The sequence below is a fragment of the Rattus norvegicus genome, chromosome 16, assembly GCF_021556685.1.
Source record: "Rattus norvegicus strain SHRSP/BbbUtx chromosome 16, alternate assembly SHRSP_T2T, whole genome shotgun sequence".
Classification (NCBI taxonomy): Eukaryota; Metazoa; Chordata; class Mammalia; order Rodentia; family Muridae; genus Rattus; species Rattus norvegicus.
This window is the reverse complement of record NC_141549.1, coordinates 3158141-3184643: the sequence shown is the minus strand read 5'-3', so window position 1 is coordinate 3184643 and position 26503 is coordinate 3158141. Positions and strand designations below refer to the sequence as shown.

Here is a 26503-nt window from a genome sequence, read left to right as displayed (position 1 = left end):
GCCTTTTGCTTTTTTTTGGATGTCACTTACAACCCACAATTTCCCCCTTATTTAAGAAAAATAGTTAAATGGGACAGAAAAAGGTTCAAGCTGCAAGAGGAGATGAAGAAATTTCTCATGGGGGGAAAACTAAGCTACAGGATAATTCTAGCATCATAAATGAAGGTGCATGTTTTCAAAGGCTTTTCTGATTGTATTTAAGACCCACTCCACAAGAAGAAACACATACCAGGCACCGCAAACCTAACCAAGAACCCATACTGGGGGCTCATAGGCACCAGGGGTGACCCAACTATTATTATTCTGCTAAATGGACATAATTCAAACTGTCCTCTGCTTGTATCTTTCTTCCTGTAGATCAGTGCAGCTCTCAGCCCTTATCAGAGGAGTTTCTCTGTACAGTAGACAGTGATTAACACAAAACCCAGCACTGGCCAAAGTGCACAGAATACGGCTTGACAGAGTGTTGACCCATATATGAGAAACCTAGACCAGCACAAAAGGCTCAGAGACCATCCATTAGGGCCAGAATGATTTTAAGAGTTAGAGGTCAGGGGAGCCCGAGCAAAGTGGTCTTCAGGATACCAGAGCTGCTACACTCATGAACTGACAGCAGAGGTGGTTGCTTGCACAAGGCCCCAAAACAAGCCTCCACCCTAACTGAGGAATCCTAGAGAGTGATGGTGTCTGAGGGAGGGGAGATTGGTTTTCTTTAAGGGTGTGGCCCATTAGGTCAACAACACATCGGTGGATGCGTATGCATCAAGGAAGAGATGGGTAACACAAAATGGACTGGGCTAATGAAAAACATAAAAGACATGACGTTCACTGTGGTGGGGAGGTGAGGGAATCTGGGAGGAACTAGGGGGAGCAGTGGAGAGAGAACACACGATCAAAATGCATAAAATTCAAAAAAATTAATTAGAAAAATACGTTTAAAGATTTATTTTGTTGAAAACGAAAACAGAGCTTTGCAAGCCTGAACCCACCACTCCCCACTGCTAGAACACAAAACAAACAAACAAAAAAACTTCACAATAAATAAGACTCCGAACTCAGAGTGGGAGTCAGGAGCCATGCTGACTACGGGAGACATACCCGAAGGCCAGAAAATACACGTGTGGGGTGAAATCACCCCTGCCTCACACCACCCAGTATAGCACTGAACCTTTGCAAACACGCCATGGGCTTCTCCAACACCCAGAGCTGGCTCTGCTCTTCTTAGAAGCAAGTCTCTGCACACTTTCCCAAATAAGTGCTGAGAGAAAAGCCACTTGACCCGTGAGCTAATAAACCTGTAGAGAGCTCAGAACTGGTGCTGGTGAACGCCGGTGTGGCTTGGGGAAGCACTTATCCCAATCCCAGCTGCCCACCCTGCTCGCTGTGGGCTCATGAGCCGGTTGCTTCTTTCCTCTAAACCATGGCCATATCATCTGGAATGGGATCACAGGCTTACAGAGACCGACTAACTTCTCTACATGCCTGGGAGGAAAGTTTGCTGTTGGCATAGGGAACGCTCTGCTTAGTAATGTCACTGTGTCACCACTCTTGTTCATTACCCATCAAAAGGGCAGGGACATGTTTGTTTGCTGTACATTTACTTCACTTGCACACAACGCTGGGGATCAAAGCAAGGACGTCACACAAGTCCTCTACCACAAAGCCACAACCATGGAGAGTCGTGTACAACCTAGCAACCTGCATATGGCGGAACCTTCCTGTGAATGCAGCATCCTGAGAGAAGACATTCCTTTACTTAAGATCTTAAACTGTCCCAAAGATAACTAAAACAAACTGTATAGCACCTGGAGTCAAAAAACACACAAAACAAAACACACAAACAAACAAAAAACCCTGACTCAGTTCATGAGGGTTATTGGGCTATGATCGAACTAGGTTTAGACTCAAAGGTTCCCCATATACCATAGACCCAAATGAATTTGATCAAGTGTTAAGATTCCTCTTAGGGGAACCTGAATCCACCTTCAGGACAGCATCACAAAAAAGAGCTGGGCATGAGAACAAGGTACAATGTTCCATTTTAGTAAGAGAAGCCAGAATCTGCCCTGAATCACGGCTGAACGGAGGCCTATCCGTCTGTGAGGCAGGGGGGCACTGGAGTATCATCTTGACGAAGTTTATTCTAGTGCTGCCTCTTGCTTCGTTTCAACCGGTTAAAACAGCCTTCGGGTATAAATCACACTCAGGAGGAATGGCCCATGGGACACCTGCCTCTGCTGGCCACATGGCTACAAAACTGAAGGTCCATGCTCCAACAGAAATTCTCTTATCATGGAGACATCATGCCGCTGGCTTTTTGATCTTCTGTAGTTGACAAGGTCATAAGATCAAGTGTGATTTCATGTGGTAAAGTCTGGTGAAGGAAGGATAATTGCTGCTGTACTAGCAAAAAGTTGATTTTCTTTCCTTCTTTCGTGTATATGTGTGGACATCCATATTGGGGTTTGGGGGTGCCTGTGAACACCTCTGTGGGTATGCTCATGCAAGGTATATATACCCAGAGGCCAGACACCCATATCAGCATCGTTCTCGACTCATTACAATGTGGCAACGCCTTCCTGGCTCACAGAAGGATGTACCTATGTTCAGCTGTGACTCGGGGCAGGGGCTGGCCTCTCTTACTAAGTTCATGTTTTCAGACAGTTTCCTCACTGACTCTGTAGCTCACCAACTACCTAGGAGGACTGACTGACTAGCGGGCCTGGAGAGCCACCGACTTCCACATGTCTAGTGCTGGGATTTTAGGCTTGCAGCACCATGCCTAGATTTATGTGTTGGTGCTGGGCTGAGAATCTGAACTCGGGTTCCTGTGCTTAGTGAGAACACCTATATGGTAAGTCCATTATTAGCCAAGACATCTTCCCATCCCAGAAAACTGTCCGTGTGCATCGTCCGATTTACTGTGTTAAGTGAGTGAGGGAACCCCGGGCCTTTGTCAGTCTGAGCTGTTAAGTCGGCATGAGGTTTTATAGCCCATCTCAGGAGTCATCATTTCTCCAACATTGGTTTACTTTCTGAATTAAAAGCAAAACAAACAAGTGAAGACCTAATCATCTCCCTTCCCTTGCTTCTGTGAATTTTGGAACTGTTGTAGCCATTTTCCTCAGGCAAGGAGATGCTGCCTGAAAACAGCTCTCACAAAAAAGGACAAGGCAAAAACCAGAATGAGACAAAAAGGCATGTGCTGGTACTTCTTGAGCCCCTGGATCGAGCAGTGCCTGGAATGGTCTCTGTTTTGGTTTGGTTTTTACTGTTCTATTGGTTTTATAGTTTTGCTTTGTTTTTCAGTTAAATATGCCAGTAAATTTCCTTTTGATTTTAGCAGTTCTATATTAGATTCCCATTGGCTTAAAAGTTCTAAGGAAAAACATTTTGCATAGAGCTGACAAGCACTGCCATCCACAGGATTCATTTTCTCCTTACTTTAAAATAGGATAAAGTTTATCAATGAACTCAAGAAAGTGAGAGCTTTGGGCAGCATGCTCACGTCATGTCAGATTTATACTAAAAACAGGTTAAGAATATATTCTTTCAAAGACATTGGCATTAAATAGAGAAAAAATGAAAGCTTGGCTTTTGAGCTGTCCTTGTAGGCAGTTTGCCAACAGAGGAGCAGAGGAAAGAATCTTTGGCCATAGAATCCAAAAAGGAACTCCATGAGAAAGGAATTTCTCAGAGAAGTGCACACAGTTTCCCACATACAGATGCGGGACGTACCTGCCAGACCAAATCGGGGCCAAATTTAAACCGTGGAGATTCCTGCAAGAAGATGAATCATCAGTGACGTCCTTCTCTTCTCGTCTTTTCACTCAGGAGACTTTAGTCCAGGCTCAACTGGGTGCTGGGAGGTGGGTCTGGAGAGGACCATCCCCTACTGTGATACTTGTGGATCCCTTCTCCAGGACTCACCCTGCAGAGACTCCACACAAATCAGCAAGTGTGTAGGGCACGCAGCTCCCAGAGAGCAGTGGGCTGGAGCCCAAAGAAAGCTCGAGAGAAGCAGGATTCTGCAGACCCTCACAGCAAGCCCCTTTTTGCAGAGTTGACGTAAATGTTTGTGGAAACAAATGGGCTTCAGAACTTGACCCTCAGTTTCCCTAAGGAACAAGGGACAAGCACAGGGTGTCAGTTCTAACTCATGCCATCTTCCTGAAACTAGGGGCTCTTAGAGAGACTTTTCTGGATTTCTGAATGGGGCATTAAGACTCTTGTAATCCTGGCATTTGGGAAGGAGACACAGGGGATCAGGAGTTCCTGGTTATCCTGGGTTACATAGTAAATTTGAGGCCAGTGTGAGAGATACATGAAACAAGACACTGCCTCGAGAAGAAACAAACTATTCCTTTCTTTAACTTTAGATTTGGCAAATCACTAGTTAACAATGACTATGTTCAGCCAAAACCAAGATTAAAAGAAAAAAAACAATCTCAAATTCCAAGCTCTGAGTTTAAGTTCTGTTCAGTAGTCCCCTCTAAGGCTTGTCCTATCGGGGTTACTAACACTCCCTCTAATTTTTAACGTACAAAATTAGATAAGATCAGAGCCTCTGTCACAAATACACACATGATGTAGGAGACAACCCTGCACCAAGAGCCTCTCTGACTCAGTTTAGGTATGTGGAGTCTAGATGCTAATTGAACCAAATTTCTCTATGGATAAAATATAAGGTGCTTCTGTGAGCTGGGGGTGGGGGGCAAAAGGACAGCAGAAATGTGGGCTCTGTTTCCTGGGACATACATTGATCTTTATTTACCCTAAAAATATGATTCTATACGTACAATCAGCATCACGGATATCCACTGAAAACTTTTAGACTCAGTTTACAGAGAATATGCTTTTCTTCAGCTTCCTTTTGTGTTCTACAGTTTCCCACTTAGCTAGACTAAATGAAAGCTCTTTATTTACTTTTTTGTCTTATAATAAGATATGAAGCTACAAAGTAAATAGAATAAAACAGAATTTCTACTTTAAACAGTCACCAAGAATTTCTGTCTTTGAATGGTGATATTTAACAAGAAAACATTGTCCATACTTGGAGAGGACTCTTGAGATTTCTAGAATTCCCTTTTTCTTTATTTAAAGGAATGGAAATTTAGAAATAAATTATACACATCCCCTTCCTTATTACTTTTTGTGTTGACAACTGAGGCAGTCAGTGTAAAGGTGAGGGGGGTTGAGCCACACTTATAAAATTAAAAGCCACACATTTCAGTTGGTCTCTGGCTCTGGCTATCTGACTCTGTTTCCATCTGTCTGTCTCCCCTTCTCTCTCTCTCTCTCTTTCTCTCTCTCTCTCTCTCTCTCTTTCTCTCTCTCTCTCTCTCTCTCTCTCTCTCTCTCGTGTGTGTGTGTGTGTGTGTGTGTGTGTGTGTGTGTGTGTGTGTGTGAGAGAGAGAGAGAGAGAGAGAGAGAGAGAGAGAGAGAGAGAAATGCTTTGGGTTGGGTTGGGTTTTTTCCACCCTTCAATCTAGTTTCAGGTTTGGCTACAATGTGAAGAGAAGTTGAAATCCCAGCATCAAAGTATTGCCTTCTAAGTTCAGAGTAAGTTTCCTTTCGCAATAAAGTTACATGAATTAACAACCCTTAAGCTAGTATTAATTATTACTACCTAATCTTATTAGTAGTTTATTCAAATGATATTTTTCAAACCAGCCTGTTCAAGTATGTCCTGAGTGCCACATTCAGTTAAGTGACCTGGAGATGTAGAGGTGTAAAGTAATTGTTTTAGACTGTTGCCACCAAACAAAATCCTCTGCTAAAAACACTGTCACTGACTAGTTAAGAAGAAAATCTCAAGTCAAGAATTCAACAGTTCATGTAAGTTTTTCTCTAGGGCTCAGAAATTTTAAGAGACAATTTGGAGTCATGTACTGTGACACACTGTAGTCAAGCCTCAGTCTAGAAATCTCTGAGTACAACCTCAAGTGTGGATCCTCAGACTATAGATCTACTCGTGTTGAAAATATTTTCTCCCTAATAGAATAATTTAAATAAAATTATTTATTTTTAAATTAAGTATTTTTCCCATTTGTTTCCTTCTGTCAAAAAGCAAAAAAGAAACAGAAAATTGGAAATAGAGGAGCCCAAGCATCTAGACTTTTACAAACCAAACAGGTTACGTTTACTTTTGTTTCTTGATCATAGACAAGGTATGTCCATCCCCACGGATTTGATTACCCCTCACCTGCCCTAAACTCAGTGAGGAGGATTTTTTATATATATTATTATTCCTAAAATAGTTTTTATGTCTCTCAGTAGTACTTCTATACTGTGCAAGTATTTAATAAATTATTCTTACTTCTAGACTGGCTAAGGAGAAACTACTGGAGTGAAAAGAAAGTTCTTTAACTCCAAAGTTCTTTGGAAAGTGAGTACTAAGGACGGTGGAGTTCCCAGATTTAATGTCCCCACTGCATCACCACGTCAAATCCTAGTTTTTCAAAGATGTCTTTTCATTATAACTGGAGGAAGAAAGGGAGCAGGGTTACTCGATTTAGAAGTAAACATTTGCAATGCTCAAACAAAAGAGTCCTTAAAGGCATCAGTCACTCTGTGGGAAGGAGCCCAGCTCCTTTTAAACGAGGGCTACTTGAGCCCTTTATTCATTTGCCTGGAACAGCTCTTTAATTAAAGAGCCAATAAAAAGAAATTCACTAAGAAAAGCAAAAAGACCGGGAGGCAGAGCACCCTGCACGATGTCTAGGGACAAACTCTGGATTCATGTAGAAGTTTGTCAGTCGCTATTCAGTCACAACGAACTCCCAGGCACAGCTAGTTCTGACAAATGTACTTTGCTCCTACCTTCATTTCGATGACAGTCTGGAGCGCCTTCGTCTTGGCTGGCTCCGGCTGAAGTTGGCTTCTTCGGTGCAATTCCTGGGGAGGAACACGATAGAAGTAAGTCTGACGGCTCATCCTTCTGTTATACCATGACCTTTACACAGCTACCACACAGCCCACCAGGTCCAGGCTCCCTGCATGTGGACATAAACAAGCCACAGGTGCCTCTTCCCCCACACTCCTCAGCATCCCTCCTGCCTGCAGCCCGTGTTCCGGTGAAAGGCTCCTGGCACATGCGCTATTTCTGAAACCTCCATCAATAATTAATGTCAACTGTGACAAAGCCAGAAAGTGATCGGAGTCCAAACACTGTTCAACACGGGCTGGTGCCCAGCCTCCGAATCATAATTTACAAAATTATATTACGCTGTGCTCCCAGCACAAACACAGCGAGGAGACGGAGCGAAGAAAATGACTAACGTGGCTGCAAATCTGCTGCTCGCACGGCATCCGGCTACAGAAGCAGGTCTGCACCGAGCGGTTTAAAGCCATTTCGGCACAACTGTGACACTTTTGGAGTGCTCCGGTGAGTCCCTGCGAATCTCTCGCTTATGGCTTCACACTTTGGGTTCTTACTTAAAAATCATATCCGTGGGTGATATGCTTACGGATCATGATGCCAAGAAATTAAAATTGGCAACAAAATCAAGTCTGTCCAAAGAGAGACAAAACTGGTCAAACCCAAAACTCCTGAAGGGCTGAGAGTCTCTTAGCCAAAGAGCAAATACCACCGTTATGATTTTAAGTTTGAAGACACACACACACACACACACACACACACACACACACACACACGCCTCTCTTCAAAAGAACCATTTGCCAAGACTAAAAAGTCATCTTAGGAGAGAAAACCAAGGTTTATTCATGTTATACTTCGACTCCCTTAACGGATATCAACTGTTTTGTGACAATAGTTACCAGGAAGGTAAATACAGGACTCACACGTGCTGGCGGCTGATACGGGTCATTTATAAAGACTCCAGTAAGACTTATTTCTGGTCCCAGAAAAGCCAATCGAGAATCAATATGGACTACCTCTAGGCTTTCGAACCTCTGGACTATAAATGCTAATGTTGTAAAAGAAAACGTGGAGGAGCAGTATGATTTCTAGCTTTTCCCATGAGGGCATTTAAATGAACTACTTGTCAGTATGTCTGTTTACTGACACCACTATTCCATAAAGATGGGACACACTGATGTAAAAACTGTTAGCAAATGATAGCCCTATCCAGGACAAGGTAATGAACAGGTAACTTTAATCACTATCCTCCTTTGGTAATCTTTTATGCCAGTGACCAAGAAATCCCAACTGTGTGCCCAAGACCAGGCCGGGTACTGACCAGCACCACCAACCCACCAACCCAGGCTTGGAGTCCTGAGACTCCTAACCCACCCTCGATGGTCTGAGCAGCATAGATCACCAGTCTTACACAATACTCTTTCTCAAATTCGTATTTAAAACCTTCCCCTAATTATTAAAGATGCTCACACATCAGTGGCCACATTTCTCCTGGTAACACAGCCCTGATCTAGAGCTGCTGATGAGAGAAACAGAAAGATATCCTCAGTCCTTCCAGAGGCATATGATCGAAGGACCTGGTAATGGTCAGCTCCCAGGAGGCGGCAAGTGCTTTTGAAGGACGGACCTTATAGACAGTTGTCCTTCATTGAGCTTCTACTGAAGGTGGTACTGCTTGTTTCTTAAATGTCTCGGCACTATCAAATGAGGAAGATGACCTAGATAGAAAGTGAATCCAAGGTGCTTCTGGCAAATATTTAAGCACCAGCACCCACCATGGCCCACTTTAAGCTACCTAACTGGTGTCATTTAGTGGAATCTGGGAAGTGCTATGGCTGCGACACTGTCTAACTGGGTCGCCAATGTTGCGTTAGAATATTGGTTCTGAGTGTGGCAGTGTGAGAGGTAGCAGAACCTTAAATGGTGCAGCCAAGTGGGGGCCACTGACAGCTAGGAACACTGTTCAGACGGGAGCAAGTACTCCTCATGGGACCTTGTTTTGGTATGTTTTCCTAAGAGGTCACTACAAGAGTAGGCCTGTCTGTCAATCGCTCTATCTCTGCACATGACCCTGTCCCTCTCACATGCACCCTCATCGTGAGACCATTCTTCTAGACACGATGCTCAAAGAGAATGCCATGGAGACTAAGACATCATTATCTTACATCCCCACAGACAGAACTGGATACATCCCTTCACACCTCTCCTCTGAATCAAAGAAAAAGCCGCTTTGTGGAGGTGAGGTGGGGATGGAAGAACAGTGCCTGCTACCCCGAGAACAGTACTAATTCAATAGGTAGCTGACTCAGAAATGCTAATCTCTGGCCCGTGTCTCTAGTCACACGAATTCTAGGTTTTAAAAACAGAAGAAAAAGAAAGGGGGGGGGGGCATGGCAGTGCAGATCCAACTGCCAACCTTTTTGGGAGGTCAGTCTGAAAATATACCAAGATTCTAGAATTCTGGGCATGAAGAATCAAGTGGCTCACTGACATGACATCTCTTGGCCCATATCGAGCACAGACTGGAAAAGTGCTTGTTTCAAAAACATGGGAACCAAACTAATTCCAGCTTCCCAGCATCCATATTAAAAAAAATGGGAGTGACAGTAGACATCTGTGACCCCAGCACTGTGTGTGTGTGTGTGTGTGTGTGTGTGTGTGTGTGTGTGTATACCAGGAGAATACCAGGGGCCCCCTGGCCAGTCAGCCCAGCTGTAACAGTGAGCTCTGTGTTGAAAGAGAGGCCCTGTGTCCAAAACAAAGATGGAGAACAGAAGAGAAAGAGCCTCAGTGTTAACTTCACTAGCTTCCAAGATCAGCCTGGCAAGACAGTAACCACAGATACCACATATGTTTTCGTCAGTAGACAAGGGGAAAAAACATTCAAAACTTAACTTCCTTCTCAAAGGTAATTACTATTTTTATCTGGTTCTATCTTACCATGGTTCCAGAAGTCTATGGTATCAACAAGTCAACACAGTTTAGTGCTATTACATGCTATCATATTATGTTCATGAATTTGTAAGTCAGCAATATATACAGGTATGAGATAGAAATGATTTCTCTCTGTGGAATGATGCCTGGGGCTTGGGACAGGAAGTGTTGGAAACATTCTCAAGATGGCTTCTTTCCCTGATGGTCTCTCTATGTTCCTGGAAAACAATTTGAAGGCTGGAATTGACTCTCTGAGTAATGACATATAACCTCACAGTATGGCTTGGGTATCCTGAAAATGTGGCAGACTCAAGGTGATATGACTTCTTATGCTGAGTTAAAAGCCCCCGAGAGCAAGAGTTCTAGAGAATCAGCAGGCACCTGCACTGTCTTTGAGGATCTAAACCCATAGCATCACTTAGCCGTGCTATACTTGAGGCAGCAATGACTCTCCTCTGATTGCAGAGTAGGATGCAAAAGAATCTATAGCCACAGTTCACGGCTGCTATTCTAGAGCCCGCGGCCATAGCTCAGATGCAAGGTGCTGGCTGTGGGTGAGGCTCTGGATTCAGACCCTAGTATCATAGAGGGAAAAACCCTACAGACCAAAACCAACTCTGGAAATTATTAAGAAAGTAACAATATAGTTTTAAACGCCAGCCTATATCAGTCTTAAACATTGAAGCCCAATATTTGACATTCATTGAGGAGACACTGATTTTTCCATTAGAAAAATAAGGCTGGAAGATCTAAGCAAAGGCAACTCATGGTATGGGACATTCACACAAGATTAGTCATTTACCTAGTAACTCAGTACTATTTAACTCAGCCCTGATCAAATCTTAACTTTATATTTGTACAGTCAAGTTCCTAGTGTCCCAATAACCAAGTATCGCAACAACATAGTAACACAATAACATAGTATCACAATAACATAGTATCACGATAACATAGTATCACAATAACATAGTATCACGATAAAATAGTATCACGATAACATAGTGCCACAATAACATAGTATCACGATAACATGGTATGGCAATAACATAGTATCACAGTAACATAGTATCACGATAACATAGTATCACAATAGCCAAGAGGTAGAAACAATCCACATGCCCATCCATGGATTAAACAAACAAATGTCAAAATGTACAAAGTAAAAAATAAATAATACCTATTACCACACAGATTGAACCTTAAAGGCATCCTGTGGTATGCAATAGGCCAATGACAAACACAGAAATAAAGACTCCAGAAAGTAGGGAAGGCAGATTCGGAGTTTAATTTAGCAAAATGAAAAGAAAAGATGGGCTGTACTGTACAACACGCAGATAACAACACTACTGACACTTGCTCTAAAACTGGCTGAAGTTGTGGGTTTTATATCATATATATTTTTACCACAACCACAACCTTCTGACAAGCATCTGCATAATAGTACCTAATGAAGTTCTGCAAGCCGCCTCATTTCTACCTGGGCAGAAAGTGCCCTGGTGGCATCTCCTTGCCATGCATCTCTCCGGGCGTATTACATGGACTGTATAATGCTACCCACAAACTACACTGCCTTTTAGGTTACTGAAATACCAGGTGTGCATATGCAGCTTGATTTTTATGAAATCATATAGACTTTGGGAATGTATCTGCATAAGTGTTTTCTATTCTTTATTTTTTCCATTACAAATAATATTTTAAAAAGTTAAGCAGTAGTTGGGACTAAAGCCCAATTCTGTCCCAAGTATCTGAAGTGCATAACAATTATATCTTTTTATTAAACAGGCTGGGTTTTTTTCTTGGATTAGTCCTTCTCTTATTGTCGTTTATCTACAATGTTGATCAATTTGTAGATCATAGGCCCAGTAGAGTTCACCATATTTTTTGATAAATAAAATTTTACTGGAGCACTACTTACAGTCGCTCCTATCTTGCAATGGCATTGCTTAGTAGCACTAACAGAAACCTGACAACCACAAAGAGCTAAGAGTGTTCACTATCTGGCCATTTACATACGGTGTTTTAATCTCCCATCTAAGATTTCTTTCATATTCACCCTAGCAATCTCAGAAAAACACATCCATAGATTAAAGTACTTCCACTTCCTCTGCATTCCCTTCAAAAATTCCCTTCCCTGTCGCCACCATGGACTGGACTCAGCACCTATGCTGGATGGGGTATATGACTGCTGAGGCTTGGCTGTAAAAGATTGTATGGCTTCCTTCTTGCTCTCGTTTTTGGATCACGTTCTGCATGGGAAGCCATACTCCACACCATAAAGATACTAAACCATCCTACGGAGAAGACCATGAGAGGAAACAGGGCCTCTCTGCCAGCAGCTACATGAATGAGCTATCACAAAGGTAGGTGATGCAGTCCCAGTCATGCTCTCAAAGGGTAACAGCTGTCCAGGAGAAACCTCATGTGTAGCCTTCCAGTTATGACTGTCAAGCTAAGCAACTCTTCAGTTCCTGACATACAGACCCTGTGGGATAATTAATGATCGGTATTTTAAGCCATGGATATTTTGGGGTGATATACTCGTACATTACAACCCTATCACAGAAAGGTTGTTAGCAGACCTTCAAGATGAAGTTAAGGTTCACGCCTGCACATACCCTCATGGCTTCGTATTACTGGATATAGCTTCAATTTCACACTACCTATAATACTGGGTTTATCTGGTTACTACCATCAAGCAGTGTGAACCAAGGACTCTCTATTTCTACTATATCCTCAGAGAATACTGGTGTGTCAGCCAAGAGTAGCTGCTCAACACCATTTGACCACTGAAACAGAACAAATTATATTGTATTTGAGAGCCTGGATGTTTTACGGTGCTTTTAACTGAAAGCAGTGTGCTGTGAGGATAATAGCTAGTACTTACTTAGGCATGACTACGTGCTAAGCAATCTTCTGAGCCCTCGATGAATATTAATGTGTTTAATTCTCAAAATAACCTCCTTAGGCAGGTACTATAATTATCGTCGTTTTTCACTTGAAACAGAAGCGGAGAAGTGAGGAACTTGCCCAAGAAAAACTGATAAACTGCAGGGATTTGTTGCAGACAGCCTGACTCCAGAGCCTGGGCTGCTAATCAAAACCCATGCTTGCCACTTGGCTTTGACAGGACATTGGAAGGTGGCATCCCGATTGCCTTCTCTCACTGTAGTAACCTCCCTGTGTCTCCTTTGATTTGCCCTTCCATTTCCCATCTCTTTCTTTGGTACTGGAAAACAGAAAGAAATGCCGCTAAATAACAAATAGTTCTGATATTCATATTAAATGTTAAGCCTTACAAAACAAGCATGAGTAGGCACACAAAAGTGAGGGAAGAACAATTATGCTTCAATAAAGACAACCCTCTCTCTCTGTGAGTTTTTCATCTCTAAATTGAATCATGGGGACCAAAACTATTAGGGAATCCAAGGCACTACTCAAAGCTGAAGAGCTATCGGTTGGGGACAGCTGTTGGAAGGCAAGGAATTTTCTTTGGAGATGTGTCCAGATAGATCATCAGTAGGTTTGTCATGCCTCGGCAGATGGCCACAAACCCATGTGCGCATGAGGAGCCCTAGTTAAACTCACTTAGTTATTGAAGGGAGGAGGGTATATTAGGAGCCCTAGGAGAATTTGAAATGGGGTAGGGCTGGAAATGATCAAGACACATTGTACATAGGTATGAAATTTTCCATGAATAAATAAAAATACGATTTAAAACAAGTATTAGGAAAACTGCGTCTGCACCTGGCAAGGAGTTTTTTTTTTTTCTTGCCATTATTCTAGTAATAGTATAGTGTAACAATGATAGCATTTATACCTTGGTAATCTAGAGATCCTTTGTACATGCAGAAGGATGAGTATGAGTTATATAAAAGTGTTCTGTACCATTATACAACAACAACAATAATAATAAAACAATAAAAGTAAGTATAACAAACAGACTTGGGCATTCACAGACTTTGGTCCTAAGACTAATCTACCTCATATTTTGAGATGCCGCTGTATTAACAACTGTGGTGGGGTTGGGGATTTAGCTCAGTGGTAGAGCGCTTGCCTAGGAAGCGCAAGGCCCTGGGTTCGGTCCCCAGCTCCGAAAAAAAAGAAGCAAAAAAAAAAAAAAAAAACCAACTGTGGTTGTTTGAAACTGTGGTTGTTTGAATTGGTATGGCCACCATAGATGCATTGTTTGAATGCTTGGCCCATAGGAGTGGCAATATTAGGAGGTGTGGCCTTGCTGGAGTAGGTGTGGCCTTGCTGAAGGAAGTGTGGCCTTGCTGGAGGAGGTGTGGCTTTGCTGGAGGAAGTGTGGCTTTGCTGGAGGAGGTGTGGCCTTGCTGGAGTAGGTGTGGCCTTGCTGAGGGAAGTGTGGCTTTGCTGGAGGAGGTGTGGCCTTGCTGGAGTAGGCGTGGCCTTGCTGGAGGAAGTGTGTCACTGTGGGAATGGGCTTTGTGGTCTCATAAACTCAAGCTGGGCCACATGTGGCACACAGTTGCTTCTGCTGCCTGCAGATCAAGATGTAGAAGTCTCAGCTCCTTCTCCAGATTCACATCCGCCTGGACGCTGCCATGCTTCCCGCCATGATGATAATGGACTGAACCTCTGAACCTGTAAGCCAGCCTCAATGAGATGTTGTCCTTTGTAAGAGCGGCCACAGACATGGAAAATCTTCACAGCAATAGAAACTCTAGGACAACAATCTTGGCCATCTTTGACAGGTGAAGCACTTTAAAATAACCTAAAATAGTTAAGTAGTAAAAATTAACAAGGGGAATCGCTGCGTAATTACCCTGAGATTTGGATCCTGCAGGTCTCCTTTACAAGACACCCACGGGATCTTTAGGACTGAAAACATAGCCAGCCACCAAGGAACACTTCAAACGCATTATAAAAGGCAGAAATTATATAGACCACATTCTTTACATCATTAAGCAAGAAACTGATAACCCCATCTGAGAGACAATTAGAAACGTGATCTTTGGCAAGTTGCTGGATTTCTTCTGACCTTCAGTCTCTTCCCATGTGTCAAGTTATCTCTCCTGAAGCGGTGAGGCTAAAAGATACTTGTGACACACTTGGTGAGGATTCCATGCTGGACGCATTGAACAAATGGAACAGACTGTTACTATTGCTGCTCTTGAACCTTTATTAGTGTTCCTGGAAGGCTATTGGAATTAGAGCCTGGCAGGGTGCTTCCTGTACCCGTTTGTTCCATGCCCTGATGCCTGCTACTGACCATGTGCCCACTGCTGCCAGACCTGAATGAGAAATTAACCAAGTGCTTACTAAGGAGCCAATGCCGCCATTTAAGACAGACATAGAACCGCTGCCTTCAATAGCTCACATTCAAGTATAATACACATTCTTATTGGAGCTCATATCTCACACACACACACACACACACACACACACACACACACACACACACACACACTAGTTCTAGTTCTTGCTTCAAAGGGATGAAAAGGAAGAAATCTGAGTGACCTCGGACCAGGAATCATGGAGCCTGGTTGCCCAGGTCCTATGTTCCCCTATGGAAGTAGTTCCATGGAGTTTTATAGCAGCAAAACAAAGTCATAACTCACGCCAGATTTTAAATGCACTGGTAAATACATCAGAAGTGGTTCCAGTAAGATGGGGACGCTCTCCTATGGGTCTCAGATGCTAACCGATGACGTTTTTAGCTTTTGGTATGTTGGATATTAGGGATCTGCTAAGTTAGTGTCTTCCAAGAGGTCGTTAATTTATAGTCACAGGGTGATGGCTCTGTCACAGGTAGAAGCAAGGAATGGCTTAGCTCGAGGTAAGCTGTGATTAGACACTGCACCTGCAGCACCCAGCCACGCTCATCGCCTCAGCTCTAAGCAGTCAGTCGGTCTCTGCACACATGTCTTCTCTCCTGGATTTCTTGTTTATAGAAGTTAACAGGAAACTTAAAATTCTACAGACTGTGAAATTCTTTCCATGTAGATAATAAATCTGATTAAACTGACTGGTAATGTAAATTTTGTTTTCACACACACACACACACACACACACACACACACACACACACAAAATGGTTAATTAGACGCATAACACCATGCCACCTCTGTCTCTGCATACATGCATTTCCCATCATTTGTTCTAATGCAGAACTTGTCCATTTTACAAGGCCCCATTAAAAATTTTCTCCTTATAGATTTTTCTTGGTTCTTTCTGTGCTGTAACCCTGGGTGGCAATTGAAATTTTCGGAGTTCAGACACATCACACTGTTACTGAATTGTGTCAATAGTATCACAGAAGAAATAATGTCACCCTTGTTTCAATAATGAATAGAGATGCAATTCAGATTAGACAAAGTAAGCATAATAAACAAATGAAACACTGCCCAGACCCAGGGAACTCACCGTCTGAAGGCAAAAGAAGGGCTGTGCTAGAAGACAGAGTCACACCACAAATGTTAGTTTCAATAATTAACAACGGACACTGCTGACCTTACACCAGGCCCCTGGGAAAGGCACATCATCCCTACAGGACATGCTACCATCCTCACGGGAGCGACAGACAGTCACACTCTGGGAATTAAATAACATGCCCAAGATCAGAATTTGTAACACTTGAAAGTGTGAGCAAGGTCTGTCTGACACTTAAACTCACACTTTTCAGCATTAGCACTTGGCTTCAATTGCTACCTGTAGGCTGCTTGCGCTCTGCAAACACAGTATAGCTAATCAGGTTTCTGGTTTGTTTCTTGGTTCCTTTCTAAGATTCCACTAGTTCTTAACTACAGACCATAGGAACGAAGGAGAAGCAAACAATGAGACCACTGGCTGCCCTCCTGCACTAGACAGCTCCCTTACCAAGCAGAAACAGACCCCTTGGAAACACTCCTGCCTTTACAGGACAGAAACATAGTCCTTCAGATCTGGTATGCACTGGCTTGTACTAATCTTCAAGGGACAAAAATGGAGCATCCGACCCCTGCTCCCAGGAAGAGGACTTCCCAGTTATCTTTCTCTCTAAAGAGTCATCGCTGCCTTCCTGATTTCCCACAGGACACTGTCAGCTAATCTTCTCAGCCTCTGCGTAGGTTCTCACTGGGCTCAGAGATAAAACTAGGCCTGGCTGGAACTTAGAGGGGACACATGGGTACTGTAGGTGGTCAGGGAAGAGTGAGGGACCAAAAGTAATTTGCTCCAGGCCCTGGAACTTAATAGGTTTCCTGGCTAGAAATGGGACTGCATGGGACTGGTGACTCTGTTTTACCGTCAAACGTTCTCATTTAACTGGAATGTCTGCTACCGTGTTCTTCTTCCTGCCCCACTCCCATCTGCTGACAGCAGACAGCTTACTTGACAGGCTCACTGATGGACAGGAACTGTATACCCAGAGGCTGTGTCTGTGGATGGCATCCAGAACCTATTTCATACACAGAGTGCATGTGTAGTAGGACTCTAAGCTGATAAGAATTACATGAAATTATGCTTCAAGCTAGTAGTGGAGAATGATGACCTTTGGTGATCTTGGGATTGAGCTGAATTTTATTGTTTACTAAAGAAGGAAGTCAATCTTTGGGCTCAGAATAGAGATTATAATAAATAGAATAATACCACTTCCCAGAGATACCCCTCTCCGGCTTCTAAAATCTGTGAAGGTGGCACATGATATGGCCAAGATACTTTATAGTTACACTGTAGATATTAAAATAAGAGTTTATATATACCCTTAAAATTTGAGAATTCTGATTGGAAGCCAAAGGAACTGTCACAGTTGGTAAGTTAGGGAGATCTTAAACTCTAGAAAGATTCTACGCCATTGCCAACTCTCAGTGCCATACCGTGGACCAGAGGGATAATGGGCTAAGCGAGCTTGGCACCCTACTGACAACTGAAAGGAACACAGCCCACACAAGGCTTTGATTTTGTCCTCATAAGCTCAAAAGAGAAGCTGCATCTGAGCCACCCTGGAACAGCTACTCTTACAGTTTACAAACTGTTCGATGTACAGTTTTATGTTGTGGCAGTAACATAAAATTAATACAGGGAGCTGAATCTTTCACCAACCTTGGGATTCCCTTGCTGGTTGGTTTTTTACATTGAACTGAAACGCATTCCTCTGTAACCTCCATACACTGGATTTTGTCATCCTTACTAAAAAACATGAGAGCAAACTCCATAATGGCAGCTTCTGACTCGAATCCTTTCTTACTGATGACCCCTATTCCATCCATCCACGGCAAAGTCGGGTGCTCTCAGCAATACTTCTGTGTGTTAGGTCTATGTCCACTTTTCTGGCTTAGGTCTATAGCTAAGAGGTAGGGCCCAAACCATGGCCTGTTTATAGGGGGCACTAAAGGAAAACCCTACAGAAGAAAGAAAAGGTGCACAGAAAAGAGAGACCGCTTAAGCAAGTGTTCTGCACAGGCACTGGCTTTGAGGCTGACAGAATGAACAGCTGAAAAAAAAAAAACTTCATAGTCTATGCAACCCTGAGGCAAGGGCTGCAGGCTGCCCACCACCTCTGTTCCTGCCAGCTACTGCCTACAGTCTGCTGGATGCTTCTAGGCAGTAAGAACTCCTCTAGCAAGTGTAGCAAATCTGAGTCATGGCTTTATCTCCTACGGGCCATGGAGACAGCATATCTATCCAGTAAAAGTATTGCCAGGGGCCCTGAGTCAGGCAAAATCATCACCTGTTGCATTTCATGACTCAGAGGTTGTAACAACCCAGTTTCATCTGAGTCAGGGAGGAGTGATTAGGGTAAATTCCATTCTCTTTGTTCTATTTAGTGGCTGGAAAAGTTTTATTTTAGCAGTGTAACTCTTCATATGTTTATTTTATTTTCCCTCCAAACAAAAATGAAATATGAAACAAAACTGAATTCATGTTCTCTCCCCTCCCTCTCCTTCAGTCCATCTGCTCACCTCTGTAGTGGTTTGAATGAAAATATCCCCAGAGGACCTTACCCCTAAATGTTTGGTCTCAAGTTGGTGGAACTGCTTGGGAAGGATTGGAAGGTGTGGTCTTGTTGGAGGCGGTATGTCACTGGAGGGCAGGCACTGAGGTTTCAAAAGTTCTAGCACCACACCTACCTGCCTATTACCATGTCCCCTGCCAAGATGATTATGGACTCTAATTCTCTGGAACCATGACCCCCAAATTAAACACTCTTCTTTTAAAGTTGCTTTGGTTCTAGTGGTTTATTACAGCAAATGAAAAGTAACTAAGATACTCTCTCGAATCCATGGACTGCTGCTATAAATATGTATGTGGCATGTCCTAGGCACAAGGGGGAATTAAGGCACACACAACCCTGCCACCACTGAGGTTTCCTGCTTAGTAAAGAAAAAAGCAAATAGTAAAGCAGATTGAAGCTACAAATATGCAAAGACACAGTGAGTGTTCTAAGTGTAGGAGAATGCTGATATGCAAATGACAAGAGAGTCCAGGTATGTGGGCCAGCTGGCACAGTGATCCCAGAAATCGGGCCACTAAAGCAAGATTACAAACTGGAGGTCAGCCTGAGCTGCACAGTAAGTTCCAGGTCAGGCTATCTGTCGGTCTATCTGTCCGTCTGTCTATCTAGTGATCATCAATATAAATAGACGATACATAGGTAGGTAGATAGATAGATAGATAGATAGATAGATAGATAGATAGACAGGCAGACAGACAGACAGACAGACACACACACACACACACACACACACACCTCTGTCTAAATTCCCTATTTCACTGTAACCACAAAATGAAAAAAAAATGATGATACTGGGAACCATTTAATCCATGTACAATCTGCTTTCTGGATGTACTATCAGTTAAGTACCTTATTTATTCTTGTTACCATCCTACTATAAATTTAATGTGGCAGTCAGGAAAGGTCTACAAGAGAGGATAGCATTCAAACCAAAGCTTGAGGGATGACCAGCACTCAACATGTAATGAACTATGGAAAGCAAGCTCTGTGCAGAGGAAAGAAGCAGATAGAACGGTGGTGGTGCTAGGATTAATAGTGTGGCAAGTAGAGGCCAGGGACCAGAACCCTGACACAGTCTACTGCAAGAACCCCTAGTGTACCTCTTGGCATCCCAGGGCTCCACAAATGCCGTCTGAGAGCATCTATCTTGGTACCATACTTAGCGACGCACATTCTAAGACACAGATCTCAGGTGGCCACTCATCCCCGAGGCGTCCCCGCTTTCACACCACCTGTCTGCATGTTTACCAGCTTTCTCTCATGGCCTCTTCTCTCCAGTACTTGAAAAGGTATGAGAGAGAGGGGGAGGAGGGGGTTGGCTGCTTACCAGCTCTAGCCAGAGGACCCATTTTAAAGATGCCAGAAGGGGGTGGCAAAGGAATCAGCAGCGTGTTCCCGCACACCCCCACAGTCCAGATGGTAGCAGTTCCCAGAGCATAGGGGCAGTTCCTACCCAGACTAAGTCCCTGACTAGAGACATACTCCATGCTTTAGACCAGAGGAGGAAATAGGGAAGGAGGTGGCGACAATAGCATTTATACAGAAGGGACATGGTCCTTCTTTGGCTAGAGACTGTCATTCAAACACTCATCTGCAGCTTACAGTGTAAGAGTTCACAGGACCGGAAGGCACCATGGAAACCAGCCCATCTAGTTTCTCACTCTCACGGAGCTCCTTTGTGTCAGTGATGAGTCACGGAGCTGAAGCTTGGGAGGGTTCAGAGCTGAGTGGCTACACCCTCACAGAATACCTCTGCCAACTGAAAACTTCTCTCTTTAGCTGCGTTAAGTCAAACCCGCTCCCTCTGATATTCCTGCCTCGGTTTCATTCTTCAATACCTCTGACCATATCTAAGCACTTGCTAATTACTGGACAATGAGTGGTTACATAGACTCCATAGCCAAGCTCAGGAGGTGAGCACTCATATCAGACCTGGTTCTCAAGGAGAAGCAGGGCCTTCGGAGTTCAGAGCCCAAGATCTCTGCTCTTCTCCAAAGTACAACTGAGACCTCCACTGTACAGTTTCCACAGAGCACTGCACCTAGCTGTTCTTCTATGATAGAAGTCTAGCCACTTCTCTCTCCCAGGGACTTTTGTTATAAAATACCACTCCTTCCATCATTCTTGATAGTACCTATGCTATTCTACATTTAACAAATTGCTCTTGAATCAGAAATGTTACGTGTATACATGCATTATCAATGACTTTCACCTGTACAAGCAGGGACCATCCACCTCTCCAGAGCAGGTCCTGACACACAGCTGGCTTTTAACATCCCTTGTAGAACTTTCAGACACTAGGCTCAGGCTGTCCCACAGATTAAACCTTTAAACCATCTATTGTAGAAGGGTCTTCAGGGTACAGATGGTGAATACACATGGCCTGCTGGGATTGTCTATCAGTCAGCTCCATGCCCACTCTAAGCCTTGCCATCCAGCTTTTGCAGCAAGTTCTATGAAACCCTGGGCTACTTTTGTGTTTCTCTTCTTTTGCTAATATTGGTATCCAGGGACTGACTTAAATGATGAACACAGCAAACTGAGAAAGTCGCCCTGTGAGTTTTTCAGCTTAAATGACTCCTCTTTGGCATGAACCTGATGGCTTGGCCAACGGGGATAAAACTCCTTTTCTAATATGAGAGAGGTGACAACATTGTCACTGTTGCACAGAATGAGAGGTCTGAAAATGGTGTCCCAAACACAATAAAATATGGCATTTAGGAACTTTTATTTCACATCTCTGGAAATGGTGAATGGGTCCTTCCTCTTTGAAACATACAGATATAATTGCTAGCTCTGGGATTTCTATTCCTTTCTGGGTGGGCCATAAATCTGCTGTGATGCCCAGAGCAAGGTACTGGATCTCTCTGTTGTTCATGGTCTCGGTGTAAGTAGACAATAGCTGGACCAGCTGGGTTGAGTTGTAAGGACAAAATGGTTACTAGGTGGCAAACCATTTGGCAGCCACACCTAAAAGAGTATCTGTAACACAGTTAAGTAAGTGACAGCTACGTAACAACCTACTTAACAGTATGACCCAAGTGTAAGCTAATGTCCTCCTGACAGTCTGGAGTTAGAGGAGCTTGAGACCAGCAAGCACAGAAGGGCAACTGGAAAAGAGCCAGGTCTCTGAGAGGAGGCCAGAAGATGCCATAGTATGGCAGAGAGGCCCTTTGTCAAACAGGAGGCAGCGAGGATAGAAGGGCAGTAGTGGGGCACAGGTGAAGGACAGATGCAGACAGACCTTACAAGGGGGAATTCCTCATACTGGACCAGCTGGTATAAAAGGTAGCTTGGTGGGAATCAGAAAAAATACCCAAGAGCAAACTGGTACTTAGGGGTTCAGGTCCCAAGACAGGATCAAGAGGAATAAAGCTCTGAGCTTTAGTCATCAGTCTGTACATGGAGGTGCTTCCCCACAGTCATGTGAGACTAGGGCTCATTAGGCTGCTGACACCTCCGTGGCACAGCATAACCAGAGTGTGCATCTAAACTAACATACCTATCATCCATTGCAAACAAGCTCGCTAAGTCTAAGCCAGTTCAGAGTCTCCTCCTGCTGACTCTGATACAGCTCTCTCCCACAACCCCATGAGGTCCTGGGAGTATCTTTGTTTGCATATGAAGAGGCTAAAAAAAAAAGACAGGAAGAGTAAGGCCCAGAGATCAGATTGATGAATATATGAGTGGACAGGTAGGTGGAATAAGTCAGGAACAATCCCGCTATAGAACCCAAGGCAGACACCATTTCCTAAAAAGACAACCGAACATTCCCTGGGATCATGGTTCCATACCATAACTGACCTAAGAAGGAACAAGCAAAATTCAGCATCCAGATCCCTACAATCCCATAATAGCCAAAACGTTATAGCATTCTCCATCATTCACCTCCACTGTATGTGTATGTGCCTGCGTACACACAAGCATGTGTATGTGTGTTATAAGGATGTATATGCCTGTGTGTGTACACATTGGTATGCTTGCCTGTGTAGGCACATGGGAAGGCCAAAAGCTTACATGAGAATGTCTTCCTCAGTTGCTTTTCCAATCTATTTTTGAGACAGGGTCTCACCTCTGAATCTCGCCATTTTGGATAGAATGGCTCTCTGGTTAGTCCCCAAATTCTGCCTGAATCTATCCATAAGGGCTGGGATTACAAGCACACTCAGCCACACCAAGCTTTTCTGTGGGAACTGGTGGGCTGAAATCTGGTCTTTACGCTTGCATAAACAACACCACCCACTGAACCTTCTCGTCAGCCTAAGGACCACTATCTTTATCTCTATTATATAAGCCAACAAATTGAAATTCATAGAGGTAAATCTCTTTAGGGAGACCTACAGAGTCATTAGATATTAGCAAAGTTTTCATCACTTCAGTGTGTACATTTTCCACCAAACCACGAGAACAAAGAAAACAACGCATCTGTCTCGGCCACGCGGCTTCTGTGGTCCAACACAGCCTAGGTAGTCCCAGAGAATTCTTTCGAGGAACTCTCAACTCAGGTATGGGGGGCAGGGTGTGGATAGGTGATGCGTCATCCTCTGTGCTGAACAGCATCTTTCCCCACACCTCACCCAAATCATGTATTTGGTCAGAACCTGCCAGTGTGACTTCACCTGGAAAAGGCCCTTGTTGGTATTTTTAAATCTCAAAGTGAGGCAATGAAGGATTTTCCAGGTGGGCCAAAATCCAGGGTCTTAAAGGAGAAAGAAAGAGTGGGGGCTGAAATGGGCAGAGGACACATGACTCAAAGGAGGGGACGATATAAAGATGGTGGCAAGACTAGAAAAATATGGTCACAGCCAGAAAGATAGAAAGAGGGCTACGTGTGGGTGAAGATGAAGACAGGAGGGAGTGCAGTTGTCAGTCAAGAGCAGCAAGGAATGCTGAAAGTCAGAACTGGGAGAGGCAAGAATGAATCCCTCCTAGAAACTCTGGAGGCAGAGGGCCCTGTCAACACTGATTTCAGACTCCTGTCTCAGAGCTACAAGCAACTGAATCTCCAGTCTTTGAAACTAGAGCTTATGAGTACATGCAGGGCTGTATGAGTAGACATGTATTATTCTCCTTGAATAAAATGAGACAATAAAATATATTATGTGGATAAGTCGGCTGTAAGAACTCACTATTAAGGGGCTGGGGATTTAGCTCAGTGGTAGAGCGCTTACCTAGGAAGCACAAGGCCCTGGGTTCGGTCCCCAGCTCCGAAAAAAAAGAACCAAAAAAAAAAAAAAAAAAAGAACTCACTATTAAATCATAATGACGTTGTACCTCCAATAAACCAAAGGGGCAGCTGTGGGCCTGGAGAATGATAGTCATGGTTTGACCTGTTACAGCAAGGAGAAATAATCTGTTACTGCCCTGGTTTAAAGTATTGAAAGAGTGCTGGGCTACCTTGAGTGCACAAGGCTTCCAGCAGCTTCTCTGTTGCCAGCCCACACTGTTTGCTGCCTATGCCTGGAGACCCTGCGTCATCTGCCCCCACCTGCAACCTGCCCTACCAGGGAAGATGGTGACTTGGGTGGGAGCTGAGGATAAAGAAGGTTCTCAGAGAAAAGGTTTAGCTCACTAGGCATGTGATGTGGTAAAAGACACATCACACTATCCTCGGACAGAGAAAACAAACTTTCCAGCTCTCCCCTTACAGAGATCCTGAGAAAATCCAGGAAGCAACTTTCACTATGATACTTAAAGGAAAGTTCCCAATAAGAAAATATAAAATACATTAAAATATAGCCCACCTCACACCGGGTCCTTACAGCAGTGGTATCCAGGGCCAGGCAGATTGCTCTCAATTCATACCCAAGAAACAGGACAGACTTTCTTCCATATATACATACACATATATAGGTAATACACACAACCAAACTTTCTTGAGATGAATTATTGGGAAGATATAGGGGAAATTGAATTAACCACTTTAAAAACACTCAAGCTGTCTACTGGAGTTTAGCTCTAACAACTACAATGGCATAATTTTCCTGTTAACCAACCCCTTGAAATAATAATTGAACTGGCAAGCCCATTCCTCATAAACACTTTCATCATCTGGGTCTGACGGGGCCTAGCTACTGAGCCACAGATAAACGTTTCTTCAAGTCAGTAAATCACAAGCCATATGTTAGAAATTACTCTCACACCCCTATAAATAGGACTATACCCCCTTCTGTCCTTTCCAAATCAGTGAAAGGGATTTTTGGCAGCCAGACTCACATGAGCATCCCTAGGGATAACAGGGCTAATCCCCAGCATGACACTTTGAAGCCCTCAGGGTCATATTTCACAACAGTGTTTCCAGAGTCTATAGAGACCATGTTTGAAAACAGATACTGAACAATGGAAGACAACTGGACAGGGAGCGCCGGTCACCACAGACGGATCAGAGCTAGCCGTGTGCCTGTGACAAATCCTCATCCTAGTGAGCTGAAGGTCTGCAGCCCAGGGCTCTACTCCTTTCTTCCTGTGCCACTCTGAGCACTCCCTGCCTAAGCTTCAGGACCTGTAAAATGGACGTGGTGACATCACAGGCTTTGTAAGGTCATGAGCAGCCAGTGTGATGATACAATGCATCCACAGTCTCCTGTCACAGTTTTCTAAACTAAGCTTTGGAAGAGGCCTACTACCGAAGCAAAGAACTCAAAGGACAAGTGAACCCAAGGTCTCTACAGGCCCTGAAAGTGCCCTGGTCACATCTGCTCACACTCCATTGGCCTAAACATAGTCATGTACTCATACACGCATGGATATCTGGGAAATGCAGTCCAACTGTATGCCCAGGAACAAGAGGAAACAAGACATTGGTGAACAACAGAAATATATGTATGTGCACTCAAACAGCTGCATGAAATAATTCCTCCCCTGACCACATGGGAAACTGAGGTTTCTGGCCTACTCTTCTGACTCCCAATCTCTTTTAACTAAACTATAATGGTCATAAGCCAACCAGCTGACTTTCACAATCCACCATTACTCTTAGTTCGCTGTGCACTGAGCAAGTACATACATTATGGATGGTTACAAAGAGTAAAAGGACAAGCTAGGGGCCTTGCCGTTTTTTCCCAAAAGCCTTTGTATCTAGTTACAGGACTTCACATACTAGAAATTGGCAACATGAAACTAGAAACGTACATCAAATTCCTGTCACCCAGGATGTCTTTGGAATAGCAGCAGACCACAGTTAGAAATTTAGTAACTGAGAAGACTGCATGCACGAATCTAGAAAAGATAGGAACAGAAGGGGACCGTGCACTCTGGGCATCAGACCCCAGCAGAGAACTGAACAAGCAGAGGTGCTACCCTTTCAGTGAGGGAACCAGTCACACACCAGCTCTTCCTCTTCTGATCTGATCCTTGGCAGCTGCTCCCTACCCGGGCAAAAACTGGGTCCTTCCCTGACTATCACAAGGCACTAAAAATCTGACCTCTCCTGATGGTTGTGGGGAGGGTGGGGGTCAAGTACACAGCACGTGCCGAAGCATTCAGGCATTTTAAATGGATAACAGAGCCGACCCAACCCTAAACAGAAAGCTCTTCAGTGGCAGGGTAGACAAGACTAGCTGAGCTGAGCAGAGATGGCAAAAAGAGAATAAAGGGTCCTAAATCAGAGAACACACAGAAATGCCAACTGACAGGTTGGTGCGACTTATTTAAAAATAGGGAAAGATCCTGTGGGGGTCCCACAGGTTTCTGAGTTAGTAAGTATAAGAAAATGCTGTTTGTAGTGAGAAACT

General features: G+C 43.7%; 1 protein-coding gene across 23 annotated transcripts in view; it reads right to left on the bottom strand.

The window, feature by feature from the left end:
- Erc2 (ELKS/RAB6-interacting/CAST family member 2) overlaps positions 1–26503 on the bottom strand; it is an 860589-nt gene that overhangs the window by 572592 nt on the left and 261494 nt on the right. For 20 of the 23 annotated variants that reach the window (XR_015639292.1, XR_015639294.1, XR_015639293.1 and 17 more), the window contains 1 exon segment: positions 6823–6897. Coding sequence is in view for 17 of the 23 variants with exons in the window: in NM_170787.3 (NP_740768.1) it covers positions 6823–6897 (75 nt within the window). In the remaining 6 variants the exon portion in view is untranslated. 23 annotated transcript variants of the gene reach the window in all.